General features: G+C 32.2%; 1 protein-coding gene across 1 annotated transcript in view; it reads left to right on the top strand.

Annotated features, from left to right (window-relative positions):
• Positions 1 to 26,361, top strand: part of ANOS1 (anosmin 1) — a 246,054-nt gene that overhangs the window by 173,454 nt on the left and 46,239 nt on the right. The window contains exons 5-7 of the mRNA XM_044666979.1: positions 6,327 to 6,511; positions 10,688 to 10,817; positions 25,997 to 26,202. Coding sequence (XP_044522914.1) covers positions 6,327 to 6,511; positions 10,688 to 10,817; positions 25,997 to 26,202 — 521 coding nt within the window. The remainder of the gene's footprint in view (positions 1 to 6,326; positions 6,512 to 10,687; positions 10,818 to 25,996; positions 26,203 to 26,361) is intronic.

Genomic DNA, 26,361 nt, shown 5'->3' on the forward strand with positions numbered 1-26,361 from the left:
TATCAATTTTATATATATATATATATATATATATATATATTCATACATGTCAGAATATGTGGAAAGGAAGGAACTACCTTCCTTTGGGGAACTAAGTGGCACAGTGCATAAAGTGCCAGGCTTGGAGCCAGAAAGACATCTTCCTGAGTTCAAATCTAGCTTGAGACACTTACCAGCTGTGGGACGCTGGGCAAGTTACTTAACTTAACCCTCTTTGCCTCAGTTCCTCATCTGGAAAATGAGATGGAGAAGGATATGGCCAATTACTCTAATACTTTTGCCAAAAAAATTACCAGTTGGGTCATGAAGAGTTGGATACAACTGAAATGATTGAATAATAGTAAAATATCAATTTAGTCTTTGTATCATCCTTAGTTCTTAGCAGAGAACCTGGTGCATTGAATAAATATTGTTGATTAATGGTAGATGATAAAATCAATAGAACCTTCTAATTTGCAAGAGTTGAAGACATGTTTGAGAAATTATGTTTTTATTTTATATAAAAGATATCTGTAGAAGACACATTGAAAAATGATTCTTTCAAGTTTCAAAATGTGCTACATATTAGAAAAGAACTTGGATGAGAGACCAGATCTAGGTTCTAATGATAAATTTAATTTTAACTAGCTATGTTATCTTAGGGAAGTAATTTTAATTTCCGGGGCTTTATTTTCTTACTCTTCAGAATAAGAGAGTTGAACTAATGGTCCCTAGAGGGCAGCTGGGTGGCTCAGTGAGGTCCTGGGTTCAAATCTGGCCTCAGATACTTCCTAGCTGTGTGACCCTGGGCAAGTCACTTAACTCCCATTGCTTAGTCCTTACCAACCTTCTGGGTTGGAACGAATACATAGTATTGATTCTAAATAGAAGGTAAGGGTTTTTTTAAAAAACAAACTAATGGTATCTAACAAACTTCTGGCTCTAAAAGTTATGTAAGTTAAACTATTACAGTGGTAGTACTATTATGGGCTTTAAGAATTCATGTTTCTTTTAAATACACTTTATATGTGACAAAAGTAATAACTCAAGAATGTATGACATAAAGAAAGGAAATTCTTATGTAATACTATGCCTAAATAATAATTAAAGATCTTTAGAATATATAAAAAACCTTTACTTTTGGCATAAAGTAGATGTAATAATAAATGCATACAATTCAGATACATAATTCTCAAAGAGAATATACATTTTTCTATTAAACTGGTCGGTGTTTATTTTGTTATTATATATAGGTATAAATCATAACTTTATTATTAAATAAGGCAAACATATCTTTCTTGGTTTTTTTCAAAGCTGTTCGTTGATGGAGTCATAGAAGTTTTATTAGTAACATGAATTTAATCATTATGTAATGGACCTAGAATAAGTCCAGATACCTTGTATTGTAGGAAGCTGGTGAATACCATTCAAAAGTATAATTTTTGAGACTCTACAAAGGAAATACAGCTACTTATATACCATTGATCAAGAAAAAGAGTATTTTTGGGAATACTGTTTTTTTAAGTCATGTCTAGCTTTAAGTAGGATGTAGAATTCAGTGAGACAAGGTAGTAGGTAAGACAAAGAACACCAGAAAGCAAGTTCTATCAGCCAAATTAATAGTGATGATCAATAGAATAACATTGAAACATCCAAATTGTAGTCTTTTCATTTTCAGTATCTGGAAAAGCACTTTTTTAAAAAACCCTTACCTTCTGTCTTAGAATGAATACCGTGTATTGGTTCTAAGGCAGAAAAGGTAAGGGCTAGGCAATGGGGTTAAGTGACTTGCCCAGGGTCACACAGCAAGGAAGTATCTGAGACCAGGTTCAAGCCTAGAACCTCCTGTCTCCATGCCTAACTCTCAATCCACTGAGCCACTTAGTTGCCCACAGCACTTAATAGGTGCATAATAAATCATTGAAATATTCATTCCACAAGATTAATCATATAATAAAATAAGTAATGCTATATTAATTATTATATAACATAAAATATGTATTAAATATAATATCTAAATACACTATGATATAATTAAATATAAAATGATAAATCAAATAAATATTAAAATCATTTTTATGGAAAATGTTGTTATTTCTATAAGGATTCTATAGCAATGCAAATATAAGATCTTAGAAATGGAAAGAAATTTAAAGATCAGTGTATTAGTTCCCAAACTCCTGTCTTCAAGCTATTGCTAATTATTAGTGACATTTCATTATGAAAAAATGTTACAACTGTAGGCCCTTACTATGTAAAATCTATACCTTTAAAAATGTTCCTTTTCTTCCTTCTCCTTCTCCTAGAATCTTATTCTTTGTGCTTCAAAATTGACATTGTGGAAGGCAGAGTAGACCAAGTTAGAGAACTGAGATAAATCATCAGTATTCAATACAGTGGATAATAAATAATTATAATACAAACTGATGAGTGCATATCCATTTAAAGTTTACAAAGAACTTTCATGCATTATTTAATTTGGATCTCAAAACAACTCTTTGAAGTAGCTTTTATCTTCATTTGTAAAATGGGGGAAATTGACACTCAAAACAGTTTAGAATCTTCCCTTTGGTCAAAGAGATAATGTGAGAGGTGGGATTTGTGTCATCATTTTCCTGATTCTAAGTTCAACAACTCCATTCCCTGTGTTATACAACCACTCATTTTACAGATGAGGAAATTGAGGACTAAACAAATTTGAGTGACTGATTAGATGCAGATGTGGAGTTAGAACTCAGGTCTTCTAATTCCAATACAGTGATGTTGTCATCAGATCATTCACTTAATTTTCTACTCTATCACTTTGATGATATTCAGTACCAGTGGACATAAACTTGAAATCACATTTGAAAATATTATAGCTATGACTTTATGGACATAGGGCACTCACAGTGGGAGGACTCTTTCTACCAGGGCAGAACAGTAACTCTTATGTAATTTATGATCTTAAAAAATTGATTAGGCATTTAGTGATTAAGTATTTCACTCAAGGTCATTAAACTAGTACAAACTCAAAGCTCTCTTCTCTATCCACTACACCCAGTACAATCTAAATAATTATAGATCTAGTTCTAATGAATTTTGATGTTTTAATACAAAATTGTAAAAAGTTTCATTAAAAAATCATGCATTTATTTTTATCATATGTATATCTGAATTTTCCTGAATGATTTTTTGAGTCTGACAAACCATTAAAGTGTCCTTTAAAATGATGTCAGAACTTATATATATTTGAATAGTGATTTATGATCTATATGACTCTTTACAAATACATTATTTTAGCTCTTTGATAGTAATGTGACATCTTTAGTAAAATTATTACTTTCTTTATTTTAAAGATGAGGAAATTCCAGAGATCAAACTTTGTGAGGACCTATCTACCAGGCTGGGAAATTTTCCAATGAAAGTAAAGTGATGGATTACATATTTTTGTAATCTTAAGAACCAGTCTCACTTGTGAAGAGGCTAAGCACTAGAGAGTTGGTCACCTGATGATGATTTTTAAAATATGTTTATTTTTGCCACAGATTTTTATGATGGCCAACTACTAAGGTATAAAGAAGTTGCACTTTGTATCAATGATGAAAGTATCCCCATCAGTTATATCAGGGAGACTTGAAATATTACATTATAAACTCTATGGACTCAACTATGTTATACTACTTGCATACCTTAGAGCAGGTGATCCAGTGATTTAAATAGAATAAATTATAATCAGGGCAATTATTATATTTATGAGATTGCATAAAAGGATGGTAGTGTGTCTAGTAAGGGGGGAAAGCCTACTGGATTTGAAGTTAGAAGACTTGGGTTCCTTCCAATCCTAACATTGATCTTTTACTACCTAGACACACTGAGGTGGTACAAAGGAAAAAGTGCAGAGTTTGGAGTCAGGAATCCAGACAATCTTACTTATAATCAGTGACCTTGGCCAAATCACTTGACCTCTTCCTGCCTCAATTTCCTAGAATGTAAAATGAGAGTAATAATACCATCCACTTTCTAGGAAGATTTTGAGGATCAAATGAGATAATTTGTATCAAATGTTTACTTCAGTTTCTGGCACACATAGTAAGTAATTAATAGATGTTCATTTTCTCCATTTCTTCTTGATTCTTTCAGATCATCAACTAATGAACTAATAAGCATTTATTAAGTACCCACTTATTATATGTCAGACATTATCATAAATTCTGGAGGTGCAAAGAAAAAGATGAGATAATTTTTGCTCTCACAGAACTTATAGTCTATCAGAAGCGAACCATTGAACTCATTTGTTCTTCAGTTTCACCATTTCTAAACTAAAAAGGTGGTGCTAAATAATCTCTAATGTCTCACGTTTAAATGGTGATTAATCATTGAATTAGCAATTTATACTTTAATACTAAATTGTACGATTCAGCTTTGAGAAGGAAAAAAAAAACATCTATATCTGTTTTGTACTGATTGATTGTGCCATTACTTTCTTCATATCGAGTATGTTTAGCATTTACAAACCAGCAGGTTACTGCTACCTTGGATTATACCAGACTTCTTGGCACTCACTCATGGTTTTTTTAAAAAACTATTTAACAAATTTTTGATATTATGTTGTTATAGCTAGACGTAAAATAATTCTTCAGCAGAAGAGGATAGATTTCAGAAAACTAATTTGTCCAAGAATAATGAAAAGCCTCATAATTTACATAATGAAAAGCACATCAAGTAGTGATTGGGTATACACATCTGGTTATGAAATTGATGATACTCATTCTACAAAAGTAGACTCTAATGCACTTGTACCGGCTTCAGTTGTTTGTGCTGCTGGGATCCATCTGCACACAATTACATACACCAGAGAGGTTGAGTTACTTCCAATCAAGTGAATCCAACTAACCCTAATGCAAAGCAGATGGAAGCTTTCTTAACATGCAAATTGCAGGATTATTGTACATCATAATTAAAGAGAGATTTTTAAATGAAGAAATTTGAACTGACATAGTCTATGATGCTCATTACTTTAGATTAAGGCTGTTGGTTGCTGAATGATATCCAAGATTAAAACCTTTTAGAAAGGGATTTGGATGCTGGGATTTACTTCTGATTAGTTCAGATTTCTTCAGCAGCTACAGTATTTACTATAGTTTTATTTACTGTAAAGGATTATTGCTTTGGAGTGCCATAGGGAATGGTCTATTTCTAGAATTCAGAGAAGGTTCTTTTTGAGTATGAGAAAAGTGGACAATCTTTTTACTTTATCCCAGTTAAAAATTGTTTTCTTATAAGTAAAGCAGATTAATCATAAATTACTCAGTATCCCTTTATTTTTATACAATATCCCTTTACTTATATTATAAAGTTCTGTTTTCTTCCATGTGGTATCATACTACCAACAAAAAGGAACTGATTTAAACCTGGAGAGGAGAAGAATTGAGTATCAGGAAAAAAGGGAAGAAGTTGAAGTTTGGCATTTTTGTTGTCTTCTAGGATTCAAAGTACTGTAATGTTGAAGAAGTATCAGGCTTAGCTGTAGACTGGAGAAACAAGGATAAGTAGATGAAATATATATAGATTTAGATTAAATATATATACATTTAGATTAAAATTAGGAAAAACTGGCCCAAAGTACAATGGACTTCCTCATCATGTAGTTAGTATGGGTTCTTCCTTCTTAGACATTTTTAAACAAAGGTTTGATGGGCATATTCTATAGTATGTTCTCTTTTAGATATGAGTAGGAATATTCTAGAGCCAACTTCTGCTATAGCAATCAACTCGTGATCTGATTATTAAATTCTTGGTGTGAGCATTTACTCTTTGAAATTTGGCAAATACTACAAATCAGGATTTAGTTGTTTTTGTTGTTGTTGATTGTCTAGATAGCCAGTTGACTAATTAGACAATTAAAATTAAATAATTTTCCACATCCTATCTGCAACTTCATTTTGTTCTTATATTTTGCTCATACATATTTTGTTTTCTAGAGCATTAGTTTATAAGCATTTTTTATTCCCTAAGTACAGTGACAGAATTGAAACTAGACTGGGAATTACATTTCATATTGGCAGTATTTTTATTCTGATAGAATAGATATACTACTATCTACTGATAGTAGAACCATAAGAAGAAGAAAGGGAATAAGTAACAGTTCAATCTCCCTAAACATTTGCTTATGTTTACATGGCATAGAGTGAGATTTTTGTCAGATACTTTAACAAAACTGATATTCACTTTTAAAGGGAACTAGAGGACTAATTGACTTATGATTAACTCTTCCCTTTGACAGGCTTTCTTCCTTAAATGCTCACCTTAACAGAAGTTACACACAGACTGTTTTAATTGACATACTTTTCTATGTTGTGTTTCAGGTGTTCCTCTGAAGCCCAGGAAAGAGTTACGATTTACAGAACTTCAATCTGGACAGCTGGAGATTAAGTGGTCCTCAAAATTTAATATTTCAATTGAGCCTGTAATCTATGTGGTGCAGAGGAGATGGAATTATGGAATCCATCCTAGTGAAGATGATGCTACAAATTGGCAGACTGTGGCGCAGGTTAGTCCCTTATGGAAGCTATTTTTTTTTCTCTCTCTCTCTTTTTTTTTTTTTTTTTTGGTGGAGGGCACCTTTACCATTCACATAAACCTTAACTTGTCTTACTTCATTCAAGATACTGCTTACTACAGATGTAACTAATATCAGGTGCTAAAATCATGCAATCAGAGGAAGAGATAATAAAGAAAGGAAAAAACCCTGAATATTGGCTTAGTCCTTTATGCTGTGGAGTAGTAGACAGTAGACAGACCTGACTTTTGAATCATAAAATCTCAGATCTAGTTTAGAGTTGGATGAGAACTTAAAGTGTTCTTCCATCCTATGAGGGAACTGAGGACCAAGAAAATTTAAGTGACTTGCCCAGTGCCATAAAGATAGGAATGATCAGCTATAGGATTTGAACCCAACTCTTATAACTATAGAGCCAATCCTCTTTTCTTAATACTATGCTGCTATTTATTAGCTCTGTGAACAAAGAGTCATTATCTTTCCTTTTGTAGATCTCAGTTTTTTTTCATTTGTAAAATGAGAGGATTGGATTAGGTGGTCTTTAAGATCCCTTCCTAATTTATCAAACCTTATTTCTATGAAAAAAACTGTAGAAAATATAGTATATCTGAATAAGAGAAATTCATTTCCTATAAGAGTCACAATTCTTTACAAGTCAAATTGAAATCTACAGTAAATAAGCAAATCAACATTGATTGGACTGGTAAATTAAAAATTATTCATTTGTCTCATGATTCTTCCATTTCTGTTTAACATATACTTTTCTCACTCCTGAGGATCTGAGATGAATGAGTGTGAGATGCATATCCCCAAACTACTTAATGGGAAGCAGCCAACAGATCATAAATCTTGACTAAGTGCTTTCCTTGTTTCAGTATATTTCTTAAAGTATCGATGGCCCACCTGGATGGCAATGATCCAGACGTTTATCTTAACATTGCTTCCTCCTCTCCCTTGTTGATGAGGAAAGCAAAATATTTTTTTCCCTTAAAGAGTTGTTAAATGGGCTACCAGCTGCAAGAAAATAAATGGAGGGGAATAAAGATACATTTTGAATGTGTAGCTGATTCATGCTTTTTTTAAAAAACAACTAGATTGAATTCTTTGCACTTCCATCTATAGAATTGTTTAAGTTCACTTCAAACTTAAATAATAGAGTAGCCCAGATTTCTATTTTATTTTATTTCTTGCCAGGACTATAGAAAGTTCTTTGAATTGAGTTTCTCACAGAACTAGTTTCTTTTCTCAAAACATTGTCTTTGAAGAACTAGAGATCAACTCAGAAAGAATTTAAGGATTGCAATATGAATAAGAGAGGGAACATGGCTCAATGAATACAAAATTGGCCTCAAAGATAGGAAGATCTGTAGTTAAGGGCTTGCTCTAAGCCATACTGTGTGACCTTTGGTAAGTCACTGAACCTCTTAACGCCTGTAGGCAACTCTTTAGTAGAGTATAAACATTGATTGGTAGAGAGTTTCCTCTCCTTGTGGCAATAATGTTAAACTTTAATAGAAAGGAGGGCAAAAAATCATATAGAATCATCTCTGAAGATTGCATATGCACTTGGAAAACCACATATAACAATTATATTGTTCATGTTCTATTGTATTTTTGTTTATTTTTAAGTTTTCCAATTATATTTAATATAATATTGAGCATACTTGGGAGTGTTGTAGGCTATAATGTAGCAGATGTTTACACTTATGTTTGACATGTTACCCTACACCAACGAATCAGAGATATGTACAAAAACAAAAACTTAATGGAGAAGTGAGATAATTTTCTCTAAAACTAATATCACATAAATAACAGAAATTAATTTTAATGACAAGAAAACAACCAAACCTCTTCTTTCCCTGGTTCATAGCAAATAAAACTTCTCAGAAAGATTTAGACGAAATCAGAAATGCTGAGCTATGATTAACACTTATAAGGTTTCCTTTCTCAACTATTAACATTTGAGGGATTAATCATTGCATCTTAATGAATGGTAATTTACTTATTCTCTTTACAGAGAAGAACTTTTGAATTCTTTTCTTTGCCCAGTTGAAGGCCATAAATAATGCTTCCTTAGTATCTGCAGGCCTTTGGAAATAATTCCATGCTTTACAAAATGCATGCATGTATATATGTCTGTGTATATAGGAACTTTCATGTTTGCATTTAAGCATATTTATATCAGTGTGCTAGATTCTTTGTGTATTATTCTATTATTTCAAATAGATTTATAACAAAATAAAAAGATTTAAAAACTGGAAGGAACCTCAAAATTATCTCTTATATGCCCGAAAGAATACCAACTAAAAATGCCTAACCAATGATCTTTTAGACTTAAAGACTTTATATGAATGAGAGCGAACTACTTTCCCAATGTAGCCTATTAAAGTTTTGGAAAGTTCTGTTTATTAGAAAGTTTTTTTAAAAATTAACACCTAACCTAAATTCACCTCTTTATAATTTCCACTCACTATTTGTAGTTTTGCCCTCTTCGGTCAAATTGAAAAAATGGCTACAATGTCTCCATAACTTTCATAATGAATATTTCTAGTTGGTTCAGATGATCCTTATATGGTATAGATTCAAAGCCCTTCACCATTCAGATTGCCCTTGTCTGGACATCCTCCAATTCAGAAATGCCTTTTTTAAACTCTGCTGTGCAGAACTGACTATAATACTCCAGTTGTAGTCTGGCAAAGATATCGTTCAGTGAGACTCAGAATCCTTTATTCCTGGACATTGTCTCTTTATGTAGACCCTTGCTGTATTAGCTTTAGTTGCTTTATTTTACTATAGATTCACTGATTATTCAATCTACTAAAAAATCTCTGATGTTTTGTTTCAAAGTACTTTCTAACTTTGCTTTTATATATTGTAATTGTTTATGAGTATATACATAGAGAACACTATAGGTATGTACACACATGAATTTATGGTATTCCTAAAGCTTAAGACAACATTCTGGAGAGATGTAAAATTTTGAATTCTTCTAAAATGCATTCTGAAGTTCAGTAGGAAAGTCTATTTACTTTCTTTAATCTGTGGCTTCCAGGGGTAATTGAAATGCTTGAAAATTATTTTCTGTAAGATTAAAAAAAAACACTTTTTGTATATGAAAGAATGTGTCCATGTTTTGGATCAACTGCAATTAAGTGCTTATTGACAAATCAAGGTATTTGTGTCATGGATTTTTTGACAGTTTGATTAAATATTTAAACTCCTTAGAGTAATGTTCTTTAAATGTATAAAATAAAACAAAAAGCATTGATAAATAAATCAATTGATTAAATATAATTTTATAAATATGTATTTTTTAAAGTTTATAGATCTCAGATTAAAAATCCATGCTATAAATCAGTGCCAGCTATATTGATTTATTAAATTCAAGTGGATGATTATTCCTAGAAATGTAAAAATAAAGTTTCAATTAGAAGTAGGAATTAAATGCTTTAAAGTAAATATAATTTTTGCATGTTAAGCCACAGATAATTTGTGGAGGAAAGGCATAATTATTATAATCGATTATAATCATTGAATATTATGAATGGAAAAGAGAAGAGAGTATATTAAATTATCTTATTAATTCTTCTTGAGCTCAGTCTGTGGTATGCTGTATTACAAAGTATTTCCTTTGTTTTACAACCATGATTAAATAAAGAGAATTCTGAATTTATCCATTACCCCCAGAAGATAATTATGCACATAGAAAAATCCATAGTTTTTAACTTCCTATAATTTTATTTTAATAAATTCATGAATACAGTCATCAAGTTTGGTCACTAACTTCAAAATAAACACCTTATGTATGAATTTTGTAACTATTCAAATAAAGAAAATAGCATCCAAAATGTTATAAAACTTGCTTCTAGAGATTATGAAGCATCAATACTTTAGATTTTTTAAACACCTCCTTGATATAAAATATCATTAACATGAGTTCAACTTAATTTTTTTCCTGAAAGTTCTACTGCCCTAAGACTTCCTTTGATCTCTGACATCAGTTTCTATAATTGAGCATGATTAGAAGTATTTATTTAGAAGGGCAAAGGTTTTACAGGTCAAGACTGAGGTGCATTGGCCAACTGGTTGGTGGATGTCTGAATAAACCCAATTGACATGCCAGAATAAAAAAGAGCCTGTGTGTGATATGACATTTTTCTCCCTCAGACTACTGATGAGAGAGTTCAACTGTCTGACATAAGACCTAGCAGGTGGTACCAGTTCCGAGTGGCTGCTGTTAATGTTCATGGAACAAGAGGCTTCACAGCACCCAGTAAACACTTCCGCTCCTCTAAAGGTTAGTGTTGGTTTCCTGCCTCTGACACTCACCTTCGACTCAGTCACATATGGAATGCAACTTTGCCCTTTTAATGTTTCATATTTATGGATTTCCAACAGGTGGGCATTCTGTATTTAGCCATTCATTTTTGCATTAGGTACAGATCTGTTTGAAGTTACCATGCAAATTTATGGCTGAGAACGTGCTCTTTTATCTGTATGGAGTCTTGACAGAACTTGAAAGGAGGTTTCATACCTAGATTTTCCAACCAAAAGTCTTCTTTGAATAAACTAAATCTGTGACTTAATTTCAATCACAAAATAGATCAAACTATGAAGTTTCTATTCCTGTGATTTAGAAACAATACATTTTAGGTTTGGTCAGATAGACATCCATCACTGATTTCACAAATATCCATCATTATAATTAACATAGAAGCATTATTGCCACATAATTTTTATTTTGTTTAATAATATTGTTCAGTTTATAAATTTAAGGCTTTATATCTCCTCTATTACTTCAATTAATTTTACTTAATTTCTCTAGTTTAATAATTAATCTCACAACTTGATAGACAAATTAAAATCTTTTTTATTACATTTAAGAATTGGCTGAAGGAAGGAAGATTCATTTAGTTTGTGACCCTATGGCAAACACAACAGAACATCAGACTCCTTCACATAAATTCCCTGCTGCTCAATCCACAGTGCCCTGAATTGATTATATAGCCATCTGGATAGGTCATCAAGATACAGCTGTTAGACTATACATAGCCACAGGCTCAGTTGTGTTATTTGTGGACTCCTCAAGACTTACCTATCTTAATTGTTCAGATTTTATTTTTTTTTTCAGTCGATGGTAATACCAACAAATAGTGAAAAGTCTAATTTTAATTTGCATAATTGCAAATAATTCTGCACCTTGGGTTATGAAAGTATTTTGGCTGCATGATTGGAGAAAATGACTTGATGCAGAAAAAAATTTCCTTAGGCCAAATTTTAACAATCAGAAAGCCTCATTATATTTTTCTGTTATGTACAATTTCTGTCAATTGCTCTGTGAGCTCCATGAACATGTATTATAGTTATAATAGATGCAATTTAAAACTGAGGATTTAATATAGCATGAGAGATAGATCTCTAACCTTTTTAAAAAAGCAACATAGAAAAACCAATATGCTTTTATTCAAAAAGTAAAGGAAGAGAGTAGAAATGGGAGTGATTTATTTTTCAAGTAAGTTTTTTTTTTGAACTTTAGGTTGATGATTTCCATTAACATCAAGTAGATTTGAGTATAATTTACTTTTCAGAGAAGGATATGTGTCACTCCAGGTGCTTTGCATCATTTAGAGGACAGAGTGAAATGGGGCAAATTACAATCGAAAAATATTATAATATTATAGCATATATTATCTCTATGTTTGTAGATTCAAATATCATTTTGGTCTATACTTAGTTAAAATTGTTGCTGGCTGATTAACTATATGAATCTTCTGAACTTATTCTTGTAGGACAACTCTTTAACTCTGTATATGGGGGGGTGGGAAATGATACAGTCATCTACTAGTCTCTCTTTATAATTGTTATAGTTGTGGACAGATTCAGAGAGCCACACAGGGTTTTGGTGACCTGACAGTATAATTTAGACTTGGCATTACATTTTGTGTTCGATAGATTTGGCAAATATTGCTGAACTCTACTTGGACTTCAGGGGTCCTCTTTATTTCTCCAAGAGGAATTTTATGAGTAGGGAATTATCATATGATATAATTTCCAGGAAGTCTTTCCTGCTCCAAAATTTATGTTTTATTTTTCTCATTACTCCAAAATTTGAGTCATATTCATTTTGCTTAAACCCCAACCCCTGCTATCTGTTATCTGTTAAAGTTTAAAAATTGGTTTGGTCATTATATGACTTGATACCATACAAAATGGGTTATCATATCTTATTCATGAAATTATGCTTAGAAAGAAAATAGTATGTGAAAGAGAATGAATATATTAAAGATAGTTTACCGTTTGTAATTTTGCTTATCATAAACAAAAGCATAGTTAAAGTTCAGGAAAACAAAAATATAATCTGAAATGAGTATGATTTTTCTGGAATAATGGGCAGAATGAAACTAGATTTAACTTTAAGAAATGTTTATTCCCAATAAAAAGTCAAACAAACAAACAAAAAACAACAAATCTTATTACATAGTTTAGGATTGGGATAATATTGTCATTGAATAGTTACTTTGAAAAAAAATGAAAGAGTACTTTAGTGAACCTCAAACTCAATATATGATCCAATAGGTAGCATAGTTGCCAATCAAAATCAGTGTGAAATTAGCTTAGATAGAATCTGGAAAGATGAAAAGGATGACCTACTAATTCATATTGATCACCCTTACAAATTGGGTATATTATGTTAGTATTTAACCCCAGGTATTAAGAGAATGATGAACAAATTCTGGAAGATATCAGAGAAGGGTTATAGAATATCAAGGGGATTCAGCATAACATCATTGATCCAACAATACTGGCATTCTATTTATTCCTCATATTCAAAATTCTGCCTCCTATTTTTAACCTTCACACAATCTTAAAGCACAATGTACATGCTATATGTTATTTCTATAAACAGAGTCACAGAACTTCCCCCTCCTTTTTATATGTCAAGATCAGAGTTATACATTTGAAAGATGAAGCAAAAGGAAGTATAAAGGATGACTTAGAGAAAGGAAACTGGAGGATGGAAGATCAATTAAAAGGTTATTTCCCTAATATAAAGAAAATATGAGGGCCTGACCTTGCATAGTTAAAATGTCAATGGAAAGAATGGGAAAGTTGTAAGAGATAGTGCAAAGGTAGAATTGACAACACTTGGGAATTGATTGGAATTTGAAGATGAAAGAGAAAAGACTTAGAAATGACTTAAAGTTTTAAACCTGAATGATTGGAAGGATAAATGATGTTATCAATATGAATATAAATATTTGCAAGAGGATACTGGGTGTGTATATATATATATATATATATATATATATATATATGGGTGGATATTGTGAATTCAATTTAAGATATATTAAATTTGAAGTCAGGTGGATATCTAAGTGGAGACATCTAAAAGGAAGTTGAATAGGGTTCTCAGAAAAGGTTTGGTGATAGATATATAGATCTCCTAATCACCTTCATAGAAATAATTACTGACTGAATGATATCACCATATCAGAACATATGGAGGGAAGAGAGCCAAGGAATGAACTTCAGGAAACATACAAATGTTGGAAATTAATTGAGAAACCACTAAAGGAAGTTGAGGAGAAACAGGTAGAGAGGTAGAACAGTAATATACTTGAACCCATTTCTATAGTGAAAGGGGTATATCCAACCTTTCTGTTACTATTAAGACTTGTTTAGCCCTAATAAATCCGTTTCATTCATTTCTCTTATTTAATCAGGGAAGTATGAAAATATAATTCATATTTATTATGAATTTCTAAAAATATTAGCTTTTAAGCTTGACTTTAAAAAATTTTAAGATAGTTTGGAAAATAATTTAGGAAAGAATAAATCTCATAATAGCCAGAAACCATCCACTTTTCTATTACCATATATATATGTGTATATATATTTTTAAACCCTTAATCTCGGTGTATTGTCTCATAGGTCGAAGAGTGGTAAGGGTGGGCAATGGGGGTTAAGTGACTTGCCCAGGGTCACACAGTTGGGAAGTGGCTGAGGCCGGGTTTGAACCTAGGACCTCCTGTCTCTAGGCCTGACTCTCACTCAACTGAGCTACCCAGCTGCCCCTTACCATATATATTTTGATTGAGTATTGTCATTTATAGACTGATGTAATTTGGATTATTATAGCAGTATTCCAATAAGAAAAATCATTTATTTTATGTGCTTATATGAGGAAGAAATAGCACGTCTTCTTATGTTAAATACAATTTATAAATATATGGTCCATTGTTCCTTTCATTCTTCTTTTTGTCCTTCCTGAACTAGCTTATTTACTCATTTTGGCTCCAATAGTTAAACTCTGCTATTCATGATATTTGTTTTAATAATAGGTCTGATTTTTAAAAATCACCATTTGCAAAAAAGTATTGTAACTCCTGGTTTACATAATGTATATTGAAGGATAAGTAATTATATAGTGTACTTTAGTTGTGTAGGCACTAAATATGTATGTTGTTAGTTTTGTTGTCAGTCAACCATAATTTATTAAATGCTTACTATGTGTCAGGTACTATGCCAATATTGTTGACACAAAATATAAGAATAAAGACAATCCCTCCACCTAAGGATCTTACTTTGTAAAAGAGAAAAACAACACAGGGGAAAAAAAAGAAGCTGAAAAGGGAGGGGTACACAGCATGGGGTTTTCGTAGCCCAATGGAGATGGATTAGCAGTGCAGCAATACAGGGAGTGGTCTTCCTCCTTAAATTGGAGGTCCTCAAAGGATTCTAGGCAATAAGAAGAGGGGCAGTACATGGAAGCAGTACTCTTAAATATAAGAAGTTGTCAGGGAGAGAGAGAGCTTTCAAAGTTAAGAGCTTTATAATGGCATGGTGTACAAAGTCTTGTGTAGATGAGTAAACAGAGCAGCCTGGACGGGAAGGGAAGAAAAGGTGAATATTTTCCATTTACCATTCATTTTCATTAAAGTTAAATAAAGCTAGAAGAGAAATGTATAGAGTACATTTAATTTCTTTTAGTCAAACTGCCTCGAATACAACAAGCTATAGAATTGATTTTCACAGGGAATTCAAAGTCTTTGATGTTTTATTCATTTAGTTATATCTAAATGCAAATCTGGTTTGATATTTTCTTCGAATAGGATGATTATTATTTAGTTCATTTAAAACAATCTAACCAGTTAAATGTGTAAACATAGCTCTTTCTCAAACCACAGTATTCTTTTTTAAAAAAACTTTATCAGCTGATTACTATATTTCTTGTTCACTTCAACCTGTTCTTTATACCTCTTGCTTTCTACCTTTTGGTTATCTTATTATTTGCTGTTTTCCTCTAGAGTGTAAGTAGGGTCAGAAAGTAGTCCAAACTCTGATACTTTTAGCTAATTCCTTATAGTATCAACTAAATATATCAATATTATTAGAAACATGCAATATAAGGTTGATCAATGTATTTCCATTAGCCATGCTATGTTTCATCTTATTAACATATGAGATATGAAATGATACATAGAATTCTTGAAGTATTATGGCTTAGGGATTAAGGAATGTCCTATTCTTCCTTTTGTTTGTTATATCATTTAGAAATGGGAGATAACTATCTTAGCATACTATAGTTTGTCTTCACAGATTCCCACACAACAATGGCAAATGCTCTAAAACACTTTTATAGCTATACCCTATTTCACATTAAGAACAAATAAAAAGAGTCACAATAGAGTAAATAGATTTATTTTTATACATCTTCATAAGATGGAGTTGATGGTCTGTAAATTCCCAAACAAGACTAAAATACAAAGGCTCTGCCTTATTCTGCTATATAGATAACACTACTCATACACACACAATCTTTCAACTTTAGTCTGCTATAGTGTTATTTATGGTTTTAAAATACGATTTCTTAAAGTACAAAAATCAACTAATTTAAATTTAATTTCTTTATGGCCCCTAAAACAATAAGGTTCACAATTTTGAAATGAGGATTTAAAATAATAATAAAAACAATGTAATAGCCAAATTACTAAGGTAAAACACATCCTTTCTTCCTATTAACAAACAGTAGAGTATAAAAACAAAAATAGAGTTACAGATAGTATTTAGTCATAGTCATTATCTTAGGGTGTTTTTCTTATTGTTATTTTAATGGGTTAGTTCTCTGGGATTTTGCTTTTTGGGAAGTGACTGATGTTATCTGAATACAAAGCATCAATTAAAGCATTTAAAAATGAAAAGATCATAAATAGGTTTATTGGTGTATAAAAATGAAATGCTTTAAAATAATTACATTTCTCTTCTCCCATTATTAAATAAGGGAGCAGCTGGAGATATTTCTGTTAATTTTTTATTGTTAAGAAATATAACAATGTTATAGTGCTGTGTCACATATTTATGAGAAATAGTTTGTGATAGGCATGACCCAAATCATTAGGACATCAAGGGTGTGGAGGGAAGACTTGATTACTCTGCACAGCTGTATAGTAGTTAGCACAGATGCCCAGGTATGGACATCATATGGTATGATGGAAAGTACAAGGGATTAAGGAATGTCCTATTCTTCCTTTTGTTTGTTATATCATTTAGAAATGGGAGATAACTATCTTAGCATACTATAGTTTGTCTTCACAGACAAAGGAAAGTACAAGGACTTCTTTTAGAATAAATAGTTCAAAGTGAACACTGAAAACAGTGTGGTCTGCTACAGTGTATTGAAAAACCAAATGACTTCCTAAAATCAAAATAAAAGACAGGCCATTCTACATTTTTTTTCTTTTCTAATTAGAAGGTTTTTTTTGAGGATGTGATATACTTTAATCTGATTGAATCATTAAAGTGCTTTAGTCAGATTAAATCTTTGTTCATTTGATTGCTTTAGAAGCTATCTATTATTTACCTATATTTATGTATTTATCTATTGATTTCCATATCTAGATACCTAAATATCTAGCTATTAATTTATTTATTTATGTCGTTTTAACTATTAGCACTCAGAGAGAGGAACAAGAGACTGATGTTATATAGTTAAAATTAGACCCTTTTCTTTGTATAGAATTATTTTCATTAGTGATTTATTCTCTATCAAATTCTGAATAGTAGATGTCCTACATCATCTCTTCTCTCCTTAGGTCTCCAAATCCATTCTTAATCCATTTGGAATGATATTAATGCTAATTTATTGAGAAGACATTTGACCACCCATCCTAAGATCCTTCATGTTCCATTCTTCATATTTCCAAACTTATCCATCCTTGTGTCTTATCCTTTGCTCTCATCTCAGAGGACATAATTGTCTTACTGTTCTCCATTTCTGCTCTGGATCCTATTCCTTACTTTTTTTTTTAATAGAACTTGTCCCACCAATATTTACTCCCTCTTTTTAGTGGCTCTTCTTTTCTTGTTGCCTCCAAATATGCTTATTCTATTCTCCCTACCCCTGCCAATAAGCTTGCTTAATCCATAAGTCTAACCATCCCATTCCATGCTTTAAAGCTTTTGGTGTCTCCGTTCAGCTTGTCAGATAGAGTGCAAATAGCCTGGCATGTAAGATCTTCCACAATCTGATTCTTATCACTTTTTCAGTCTTAATTCATATTATTTAACCATATATGTGTCCTAGCCAAAATGGACTGTCATGTATTCCCAAATATTAACTTATCGCCTCTCCATTTTGCCAATTTGCATAAGTCCCTTACCATGCCAAAGAATGCTTCCTTTTCATTGGTGCCTGCTGAAATCATTATCTTCCTTCAAAGGTCAACTTAGTGGCTATATTCTTCATATAGACTTCTTCTATCACTGTAGCTCAAAGTCTTTTCTCTTGTCTTAAACTTTCTGGGAATATTTTGTCTAGATCTCAGCTTTGTACCCACAAGAGCCCATTTTAGATAATACTAGTCCATGTAAAAGTCATTCCCCATCTGTTGAGTATAAGCTTCCTTGATAGTAAGGCTTATGCTACCTTGTATTTCTAGAACCTAGCAGTGTGTTTTGTCCATTTGTTGTACACATTGAACTGAAATGTATTGAAACTAATAGTATAGCAATGAAAAAGAATAGAAATGGACATTACTTATTTGGGAAACCCTGCCCCTGAAATCATTTGCATGTTGACAGAGAAAGACATCACAGTCACTTTCTCTTCACTTTAAACACCATCCAATTTGTACACTAAAACTGTTTTCATGTTGTTAATTTTTTTAAGTGGATATAGCAGTGTCTTTTCATTTGACTTAGTAAATTCTTAGGCAGGCCAGTTTCTAAAGCAAATATTTCAGAGGTTTCGGTGTCTTTCTTTGTCCGGGAACCATTGCTTAGTTTTTCTTAACTTATGTCGGCAATTATTTATTTAAAGAAGTCAATCATATGAGAACTCAGAAAAAGATATCTGTTTCAATTAGCCAACAAACATTTGTTTAGTTCTTACTGTGTGCCTGGAATTGTACTAAGCTGCAAAGAAAGGCAAAAACACAATCCCCGCTCTCAAAGAGCTTACATTCTAATAGAGGGAAGTAGCATTTAAATATTGGGAAATACAAATCGATGGAAATAAATATCATAAGAGACTAGGAAAGATGCCCTGTAGTAGAAAAGCTAACTCTTTTTTGTTTAAAAACAAGTTTTCTGTCCTAGAATGAATACTTTACTTCTAAGGTGGAAAAAGCAGTAGGGCCTAAGCAAAGGGAGTTAAGTGATTTGCCCAAGGTCAAACAGCTAGGAAGTGTCTGAGGTCAATCTTGAACCCAGGACCTCCAACTATAGGCCTAGCTCTTTAACCCCTGTGATACTCAACTTCCCCTAAAGATAGGCTAACTCTTAAAGGATTCCAAAGAAAGTAAGAGGTAGAAGTGAGAAAGGAGAGCATTCCAGGAATGATAAGCAACCTATACAAAAGCATGAAAATAGATATGGATTGCCATGTGTAAGGAATAGCAAATATGTCAGTCTGGCTATAGAATGAACAGAAGAGAATCAAATTTAAGAAGACTGGAAAAGTACCAGATTGAGACCTTTAAATGCCAAAGAGGGAAATTTATTCTTGATTCTAAAGCACTAGGTTCTTAACCAGAGGCCAGTGAACTCAGTTTTGGTTGTTGTATTTGTTTGTATTAGATAAATGTATTCTAATATAACCATTTTCCTTTGTAGTCCTACATACTTCATTTTATGCTTTTGAAATTGCTGAGAAAGAGTGCTTAAGCCTTTCCTAATTGCCAATAAAGACCATGACACAAAAAAGAGTTGAGAATTTGTTAGAAGTAATTGAGACACATTGGAGTTTATTGAGTAGAATGATGGCATGCAGTATAATGTCATTTATACTTGTTGAAGTAGGGAAGATACTTCATGTTGAAAATTTGGAATTGCTCCTAGATTGTGAAGGATGACAATAAAAGACAGACACAGATTATTACTTATTTTTTGAGGTGAATATTAGCTCAATTTACCCATTCTTTTCTTGTAAATTTCGTAAAGCAGCCAGGCCAACTTTTAATAGAGAAGCTAGATGCACATTTTTGTGCATTTTATTGAATTTTGAATTTGGCTATTATTAAACCAAACAATAATTTTTTTTCTTTCGTAAGTAGTTTTTTTTGCTATCTATAACTAATATTATTAACTTTGTTAGTCCAATAGGGCAAAACTCCTCCAAATAATTCTAATAGTCTCTAGTTCTTTTATTCCAAGTAGAAGAGATTGCCTATATTTGGTATTTCTTGTGTAGGTTTTTCTTTTCAGGATGAAGTTACTAGTGTATATATAGGGTATAAATTACCAAGGAAAAGGAAGCAGACGACATTGTTTTCCCAGTGCATAAGTACCATACTGGATGTGATTTCATGCATACATTACTGAGTGTTAGTAAAACTAGAACAGACACCCACTTGCAGTCATAAAATTCTCTCTGTGACTCCTAAGGGACCCATGAGTTTTTTATACAGTTGCACAGCTGGTTTATGTGTACCATTTCAAATGGGCAGAGCTCAGCCTTCTACATGTGCCTCGAAACTATTTAATGGCTAGAAACTTGCCTGCAATGCAGTTTTTCAAAAAGTTGCAAGTTGTAGCAGTCACAGATACTACCAAATGATTCTTTTGGAAAAAAAAAATCTCTAAAATCTTTGTCAATAAAATAGAAAAATGATTTTGAAATTAGACCTAAACCGAGGGCTACAATTACACTCAGGATGATATTTCACAAAAAGGATATTGCCATTTCTGACTATCCTACACATATTCCATTAAAAAAAAGCTTAATGTAATTTATTTGTTATGAAATTTTCACATCAGAATAAGGCAGGGGAGAACATGAAGGAGTTAATTGTCTTTAATGGTTTCTATAGGTTTCTGGATTTAGCGAATAGTTGTAGTTATAAACACTGTGAATCCTCCCCCACTGCCTTAAGTATGAGAATACTTTTTCTTTTTATTCTTTCTGGATTGCACTTTTCCATAATTTCTCTTCAATGATCTGAAATTTATTTTCATTGCTCCATATTTTTCCACTAATGATAAGTAATTTTATTGGTCACATAGCCCAATAAAATTTTAAAGATCTTCCAATATGCCACAAGTGAGCAACATTTCATGTGGTTATTGACCACAAAACTTCAAATCAAATAATTTGAAATCCAAATTACTGAAAGAATCTGTCTTGTATTACTGATAGCATTTATGACTCTTAGCATGGCAAGGTCACTATGTAAAACTTGAAGGACTAAGCTACACATGCAACATCTATAGACTTTAGCATTCTTGAGGAAATACCTATGAGAAAGTATGCTTATATTAAAATGAATTTTTGCTCTTAAATTTCTCAACTTTAACACACTTAATTTTCTGAATATTTCTTGCTTTCTAAAATCCATGAGAGCAGTTGATTTTTTAAGTTTTTTTTTTAATTGAATTTTATTTTTTTTTGTAAAGGAAATAAAGTAAAGGATGGTGTGTTTTGACCTACAATCAGATTCTAATAATTCTTTCTTTGGCAGTGGACATCATTTTAATTTTATTTTTCTATCATGAGTCCTTGGGGTTATCTTGGAACCTTGTTTTGCTGATAATAGTTTAGTCTTTTACGGCCGATCATTGTACAATATTTATATTACTATATATACTATTCTCCTGGTTTTGTTCACTTCACTTTGCATTAGTTCATATGCCTTTCCAGGTTTTTCTAAAGTTTCTCTGTTCACCATTTCTTAAGGTGCAATAGTTTTCTATAACAACCATATGCCACAACTTGTTCAGCCATTCTCTAATTAATGAATACTCTTCACTTTCCAATTCTTTGCCACTACTCATAGAACGAAGATGCTTTTAAACATTTTTGTGGGGTAGATTAGTGTAGGACAGTGGTTCTAAAATGTGATCCAGAGAACTCTTGTTATATCTGATAGCCTTTCATGGGATCTGTGATAATGATATCAAAACTATTTTTCATAATAAACTGAGGCTTTTTAGTTTTTAATATGGTATGTATAGATTGATATGACCTAAACAAAAAAATCTCTTAGCTCTTCAGTTATTTTTAAGATTGTAAATGGGTCATAAGCTCACCTTGTTTGAGAACTGTTGGTGTAGGAAATCAGTAGATGGAGAGTCAGGAGTCTTGGATTCTAGGTCAGAATTTTCCAATTTTCCAACCCAAGCATTTTAAGTCTAATTAGTTTACATTTCTGTAGCTGACTTTCCTTATCCATCAAGTAAAGGGATTTTATTAGATGACCTTTAACTCCTTACCAATTAAACTAAAATTTTATGATTCTCTGAATAAAAGTTACTTTTATCAGATAAAAGTATATTTTAAATTATAATAACATAAGATTTGATGTCCAGTTTGTATGGATAAATTACATTTCAAGCTGGTAAATCATTTTTATGAACTGTTAAGAGAAACTTGAATAATTTCTAAATAAATAAAAATTTATGTCCATTTTGGTCTGTTTCGATGTGACCCTCTCTGCATATGAGGATATGTAGAGATTAACTGGACAGGACTTTTTTCTTGCATATTTTTCTCTTCTCATTATTCCACAGTGATCATTCACTCATTAATTCAGTAATAATTTATTAAGCACCTCTTTGTATGCAGAGCACTTTTTTAAATTTTGGGAAACACCAGTGTTTTACTGGTAAATATTTTCTTAAAAAAGCTTTCCAAAAAAAAAACTTGTGCACAGTATATACTTTTATATTTAATCTATATTTTTAATATTTTCTCCATTACTTCTTTTAAACCCTTACCTTCTTAGAGTCAATACTGTGTTTTGGTTCCAAGGTAGAAAAATAAAAAAGGCTCACTACTGGGAGTTAAATGACTTGCACAGGGTCACATAGGTAGGAAGAATCTGAGACTAGATTTAAACACAGGTCCTCCTATCTCTAGGCCTGGCACTCAATTCACTGAGCTTCCTAGCTGGCCCCTCTCCATTACCTTTGTCCATCTAGACCAGTGGTTCCCAAACTTTTTTGGCCTACTGCCCCCTTTCCAGAAAAAATATTACTTAGCCCCCTGGAAATTATTTTTTTTTAATTTTAATAGCAATTAATAGGAAAGATAAATGCATCTGTGGCCATCACCTCTTCCCTGGATCTCTGCAGCACCCACCAGGGGGTGGTGGCGCCCACTTTGGCAATCACGGATCTAGATAGTCAACAAAACAATGAATAAAAATCCCAATTTGTAGCATTTGCCAATTTCCAATGTATAAAATACATTGAAAATTTGACAATGACTTTCCTGAACCTCTTTGAGTAGGTGTTACTTCCACCCTGGCTCAATACTTAAAAGTTTATAAATAATTTGGTCCCTGCCTTCATGAAGTTTACAATTTTCTGGGGCAGTTGTGAATTGGTAATTGCCCACTTTTGAAAAACTCTAATATTTCCAAGAAGCACCTTAAAATTTGCATACGTGTTACATCTTATTTCTTGTAATGAAAATGGACTTCAAGCCAAAATACAAATATAAAATGAAATAACTGTTATTAATTACTATTTTGAAACTGTAATGGTATTTTAAATTATTTTATGTCTAAAAATATTTAAATAAGCCTGTCCTGGATGACTGTAATCATAACTAATTGACTCCTATGATCAGTAGGGTTGCATTATAGGAGTAATTTAACGTGAGGATACTGAATGAATTTAGAGTACATAGGATATTCATTTAATAGTATATTTTCATATTATAATTTTAATGTCCATTATGAAGAAAATTATTGGTAAAATAAAATTTATTTGATACCCTTCTAGCTTTTATCCTGATATAGTTTTTCTGTCAAATTCAGTTAGATTCAATATAGCAAATATTTATTAAGTACCAACTTTGGTCAAGGAACTGCCCTTAGTGATTGAAATCAGACAAAAACCTTCACTTTTAAGCAGGTTATATTCTATAGGATGAACGAAATATGTTTGCAACTTGAATATGAACTACATTTGCTCTCAGAATATTACATTATTTATATTTTTTACTATTTAATTCCTTTAATAGAAGAAGGGTAGTTGTTTTTTTTTTTTTTTTTTTTTTTTACTGTTTCAAATTAGTTAACCCAATCCATTTCTTTTGTGATTTCGTGGTGAAATAATATATCTTGGTCTCTCTTTTCTTCTTATCTTGACCCCCTACATTTTTTAATAAAAAAAAATTCCATCAACTAAAGTCAACAGGCAAACTATATCAACCCATGTGAAGGAATACATTTTAAAGAAAAGCCTGTTCAAATATTCACAGATGATTCAAATCCCCCTTTGCAGATTTTCAGATTGCAACTACCTGAACCTCCTTGGAAAAAAAAATAAAACCTCTGAAATAATTGAACAACAAAACCTTTTTTTATTTACTCTTTTGGTGATAGAAACCAATTCATGCCATTTTCATCCAAGAAATATAGACTACAGAATCAAGCCAAGTTTTATATATAATCTGTGTGTGCGAGTGCGTGTGCTCACATGTACATATAGTTGTTCAGTAATTTCAGTTGTGTTTAACTCTTTGTTACCTTATTTGGGGCTTTCTTGGCAAAAAGAGTGAAGTGATTTGAGATTTCCTTTTCCGACCTTTTTTTAGAGGAGGAAAGTGAAGAAAACAGGTTTGTTTGATTTCTCCAGGTCAAACATCTAGTAAGTATCTAAGGCTGGATTTGAATTCAGGTCTTCCTGACTCTAAATCTGGCACTCTATCCAGTGTACCACCTAGCTCCTCCATCCCCTAACCCAAATGTATGTGTATGTATGTATGTATATATATATATATATATATATATATATATATAAATCAGCTTCTATCTATTTAATCCCCTGGATTCATTAAAAAGTAAGAGTTAGGGGCAGCAAAGTTGTTCAGTGGCTAGAGTACCAGGGGTATAATCAGGAGGACCTGGATTCAAATCTAGCCTCAGACATTTCCTAGCCATGAGACCCTGAGCAAGTCTATTGCACAACACTTGCCTTCCTTTCTAAGAATTTTGACTGATAGAAAATAAGGATTTTTGAAAAAGTAAAAGTTAAAATTAGCAAACTTTTTTTCTTATACTCTCATTATTGCTAAAAAAAAATCCCAGACCTATCTTAAGAGCTCTTTAAAATCTTTTCTGAGTATTTTTTCTCATTTGTACCAAGATAGTAGTAATGACTGATAATTGCAGGTTAGTGTCTCTTTAAAATACACAGTATTATAACATTAGACATTGTTTCTCTGCAGCTGTGCCTTTTACAGAAAGTGGATCTGCAAAACATTTGCAGTGAGAAGCATCAATTCTTGCCATTAACTACAGATAATGCAGTAAAGTCTCTAGTTTAACACATTTTTAGTCAACTTCAGAGGGTTTTCTTTTTGGAAGATTTGTAGCATCATAATTTCAGAATCTAATCTCTTGCTTGACAGTTAAAGGGCTTTGGTCTCTGAGACCAAGCAGAAAAGCTAAAATTGCAAAAATGAATGTTGTACATAAGTCATCCAATTTGTAACTTGGGTACAGAATGGGGCATTTTGGTTTTACTTATCACAGTATATGGTTTTTTATCAACCTACATGGATCAAATGATATAATGTATTAAAAGAAGGCAATTACTTGAATGAGTCAAATTTCTTTGCTTTCTCTCATTCCCCATTGTTTTTAAAGGAAGAACAACCTTACATACCTGTTAAATCCTACATGATTCCAGATGAATGATATTGTGACATATAAAATGCTACAGCTGTAACTGACTGCAGTTAGGGTTAAATATCTGGAGGATTCGTTGTAACCTTCAAATTAGGATCTCTGTCTTGTGACTCACTGTTCTTTTGGAAAGGTCATTATTGTATGGTATGTATACTAGATCAAATATAAATAAATATACCACATCCAAAGGAAATCTTGGTGGTCATTATAAACTGTGTTGCATCAGCGTCAATATGGTTTCCCTGTAATCTAATATTTGTCATTAACTATGTCAAATAGCTAGACCTAGGATTCTCCTTGGTGAGTTAGTAATATTTTTTGCTTTTCTCTGGGGCTTCAGATCCATCTGCTCCACCAGCTCCAGCTAATCTTAGGATTGCCAACTCCACTACTAACAGTGATGGAAGTGTGGCTGTAAGAATTATTTGGGATGTGCCAGAAGAACCTGATATTCCCGTGCATCACTACAAAGTCTTTTGGAGTTGGACAGTCAGCAGCAAGTCAGTTGTACCATCTAAAAAGAAGAGAAGAAAGACAACTGATGGGGTAAGGTACAAACCAGAAAGAGGGGTTAATGTTCTGGATGTGTGTTGGAATGTAACAGAGTGTACAGAGTGAAATACATTTAAGAAGATTCCCCTGAGATTAGAGAGGGAAATGCTGAGGGAAAGAGGGAGAGAGAGAGAGAGAGAGAGAGAGAGAGAG

This window comes from Gracilinanus agilis, chromosome 3 (genome assembly GCF_016433145.1).
Source record: "Gracilinanus agilis isolate LMUSP501 chromosome 3, AgileGrace, whole genome shotgun sequence".
Classification (NCBI taxonomy): Eukaryota; Metazoa; Chordata; class Mammalia; order Didelphimorphia; family Didelphidae; genus Gracilinanus; species Gracilinanus agilis.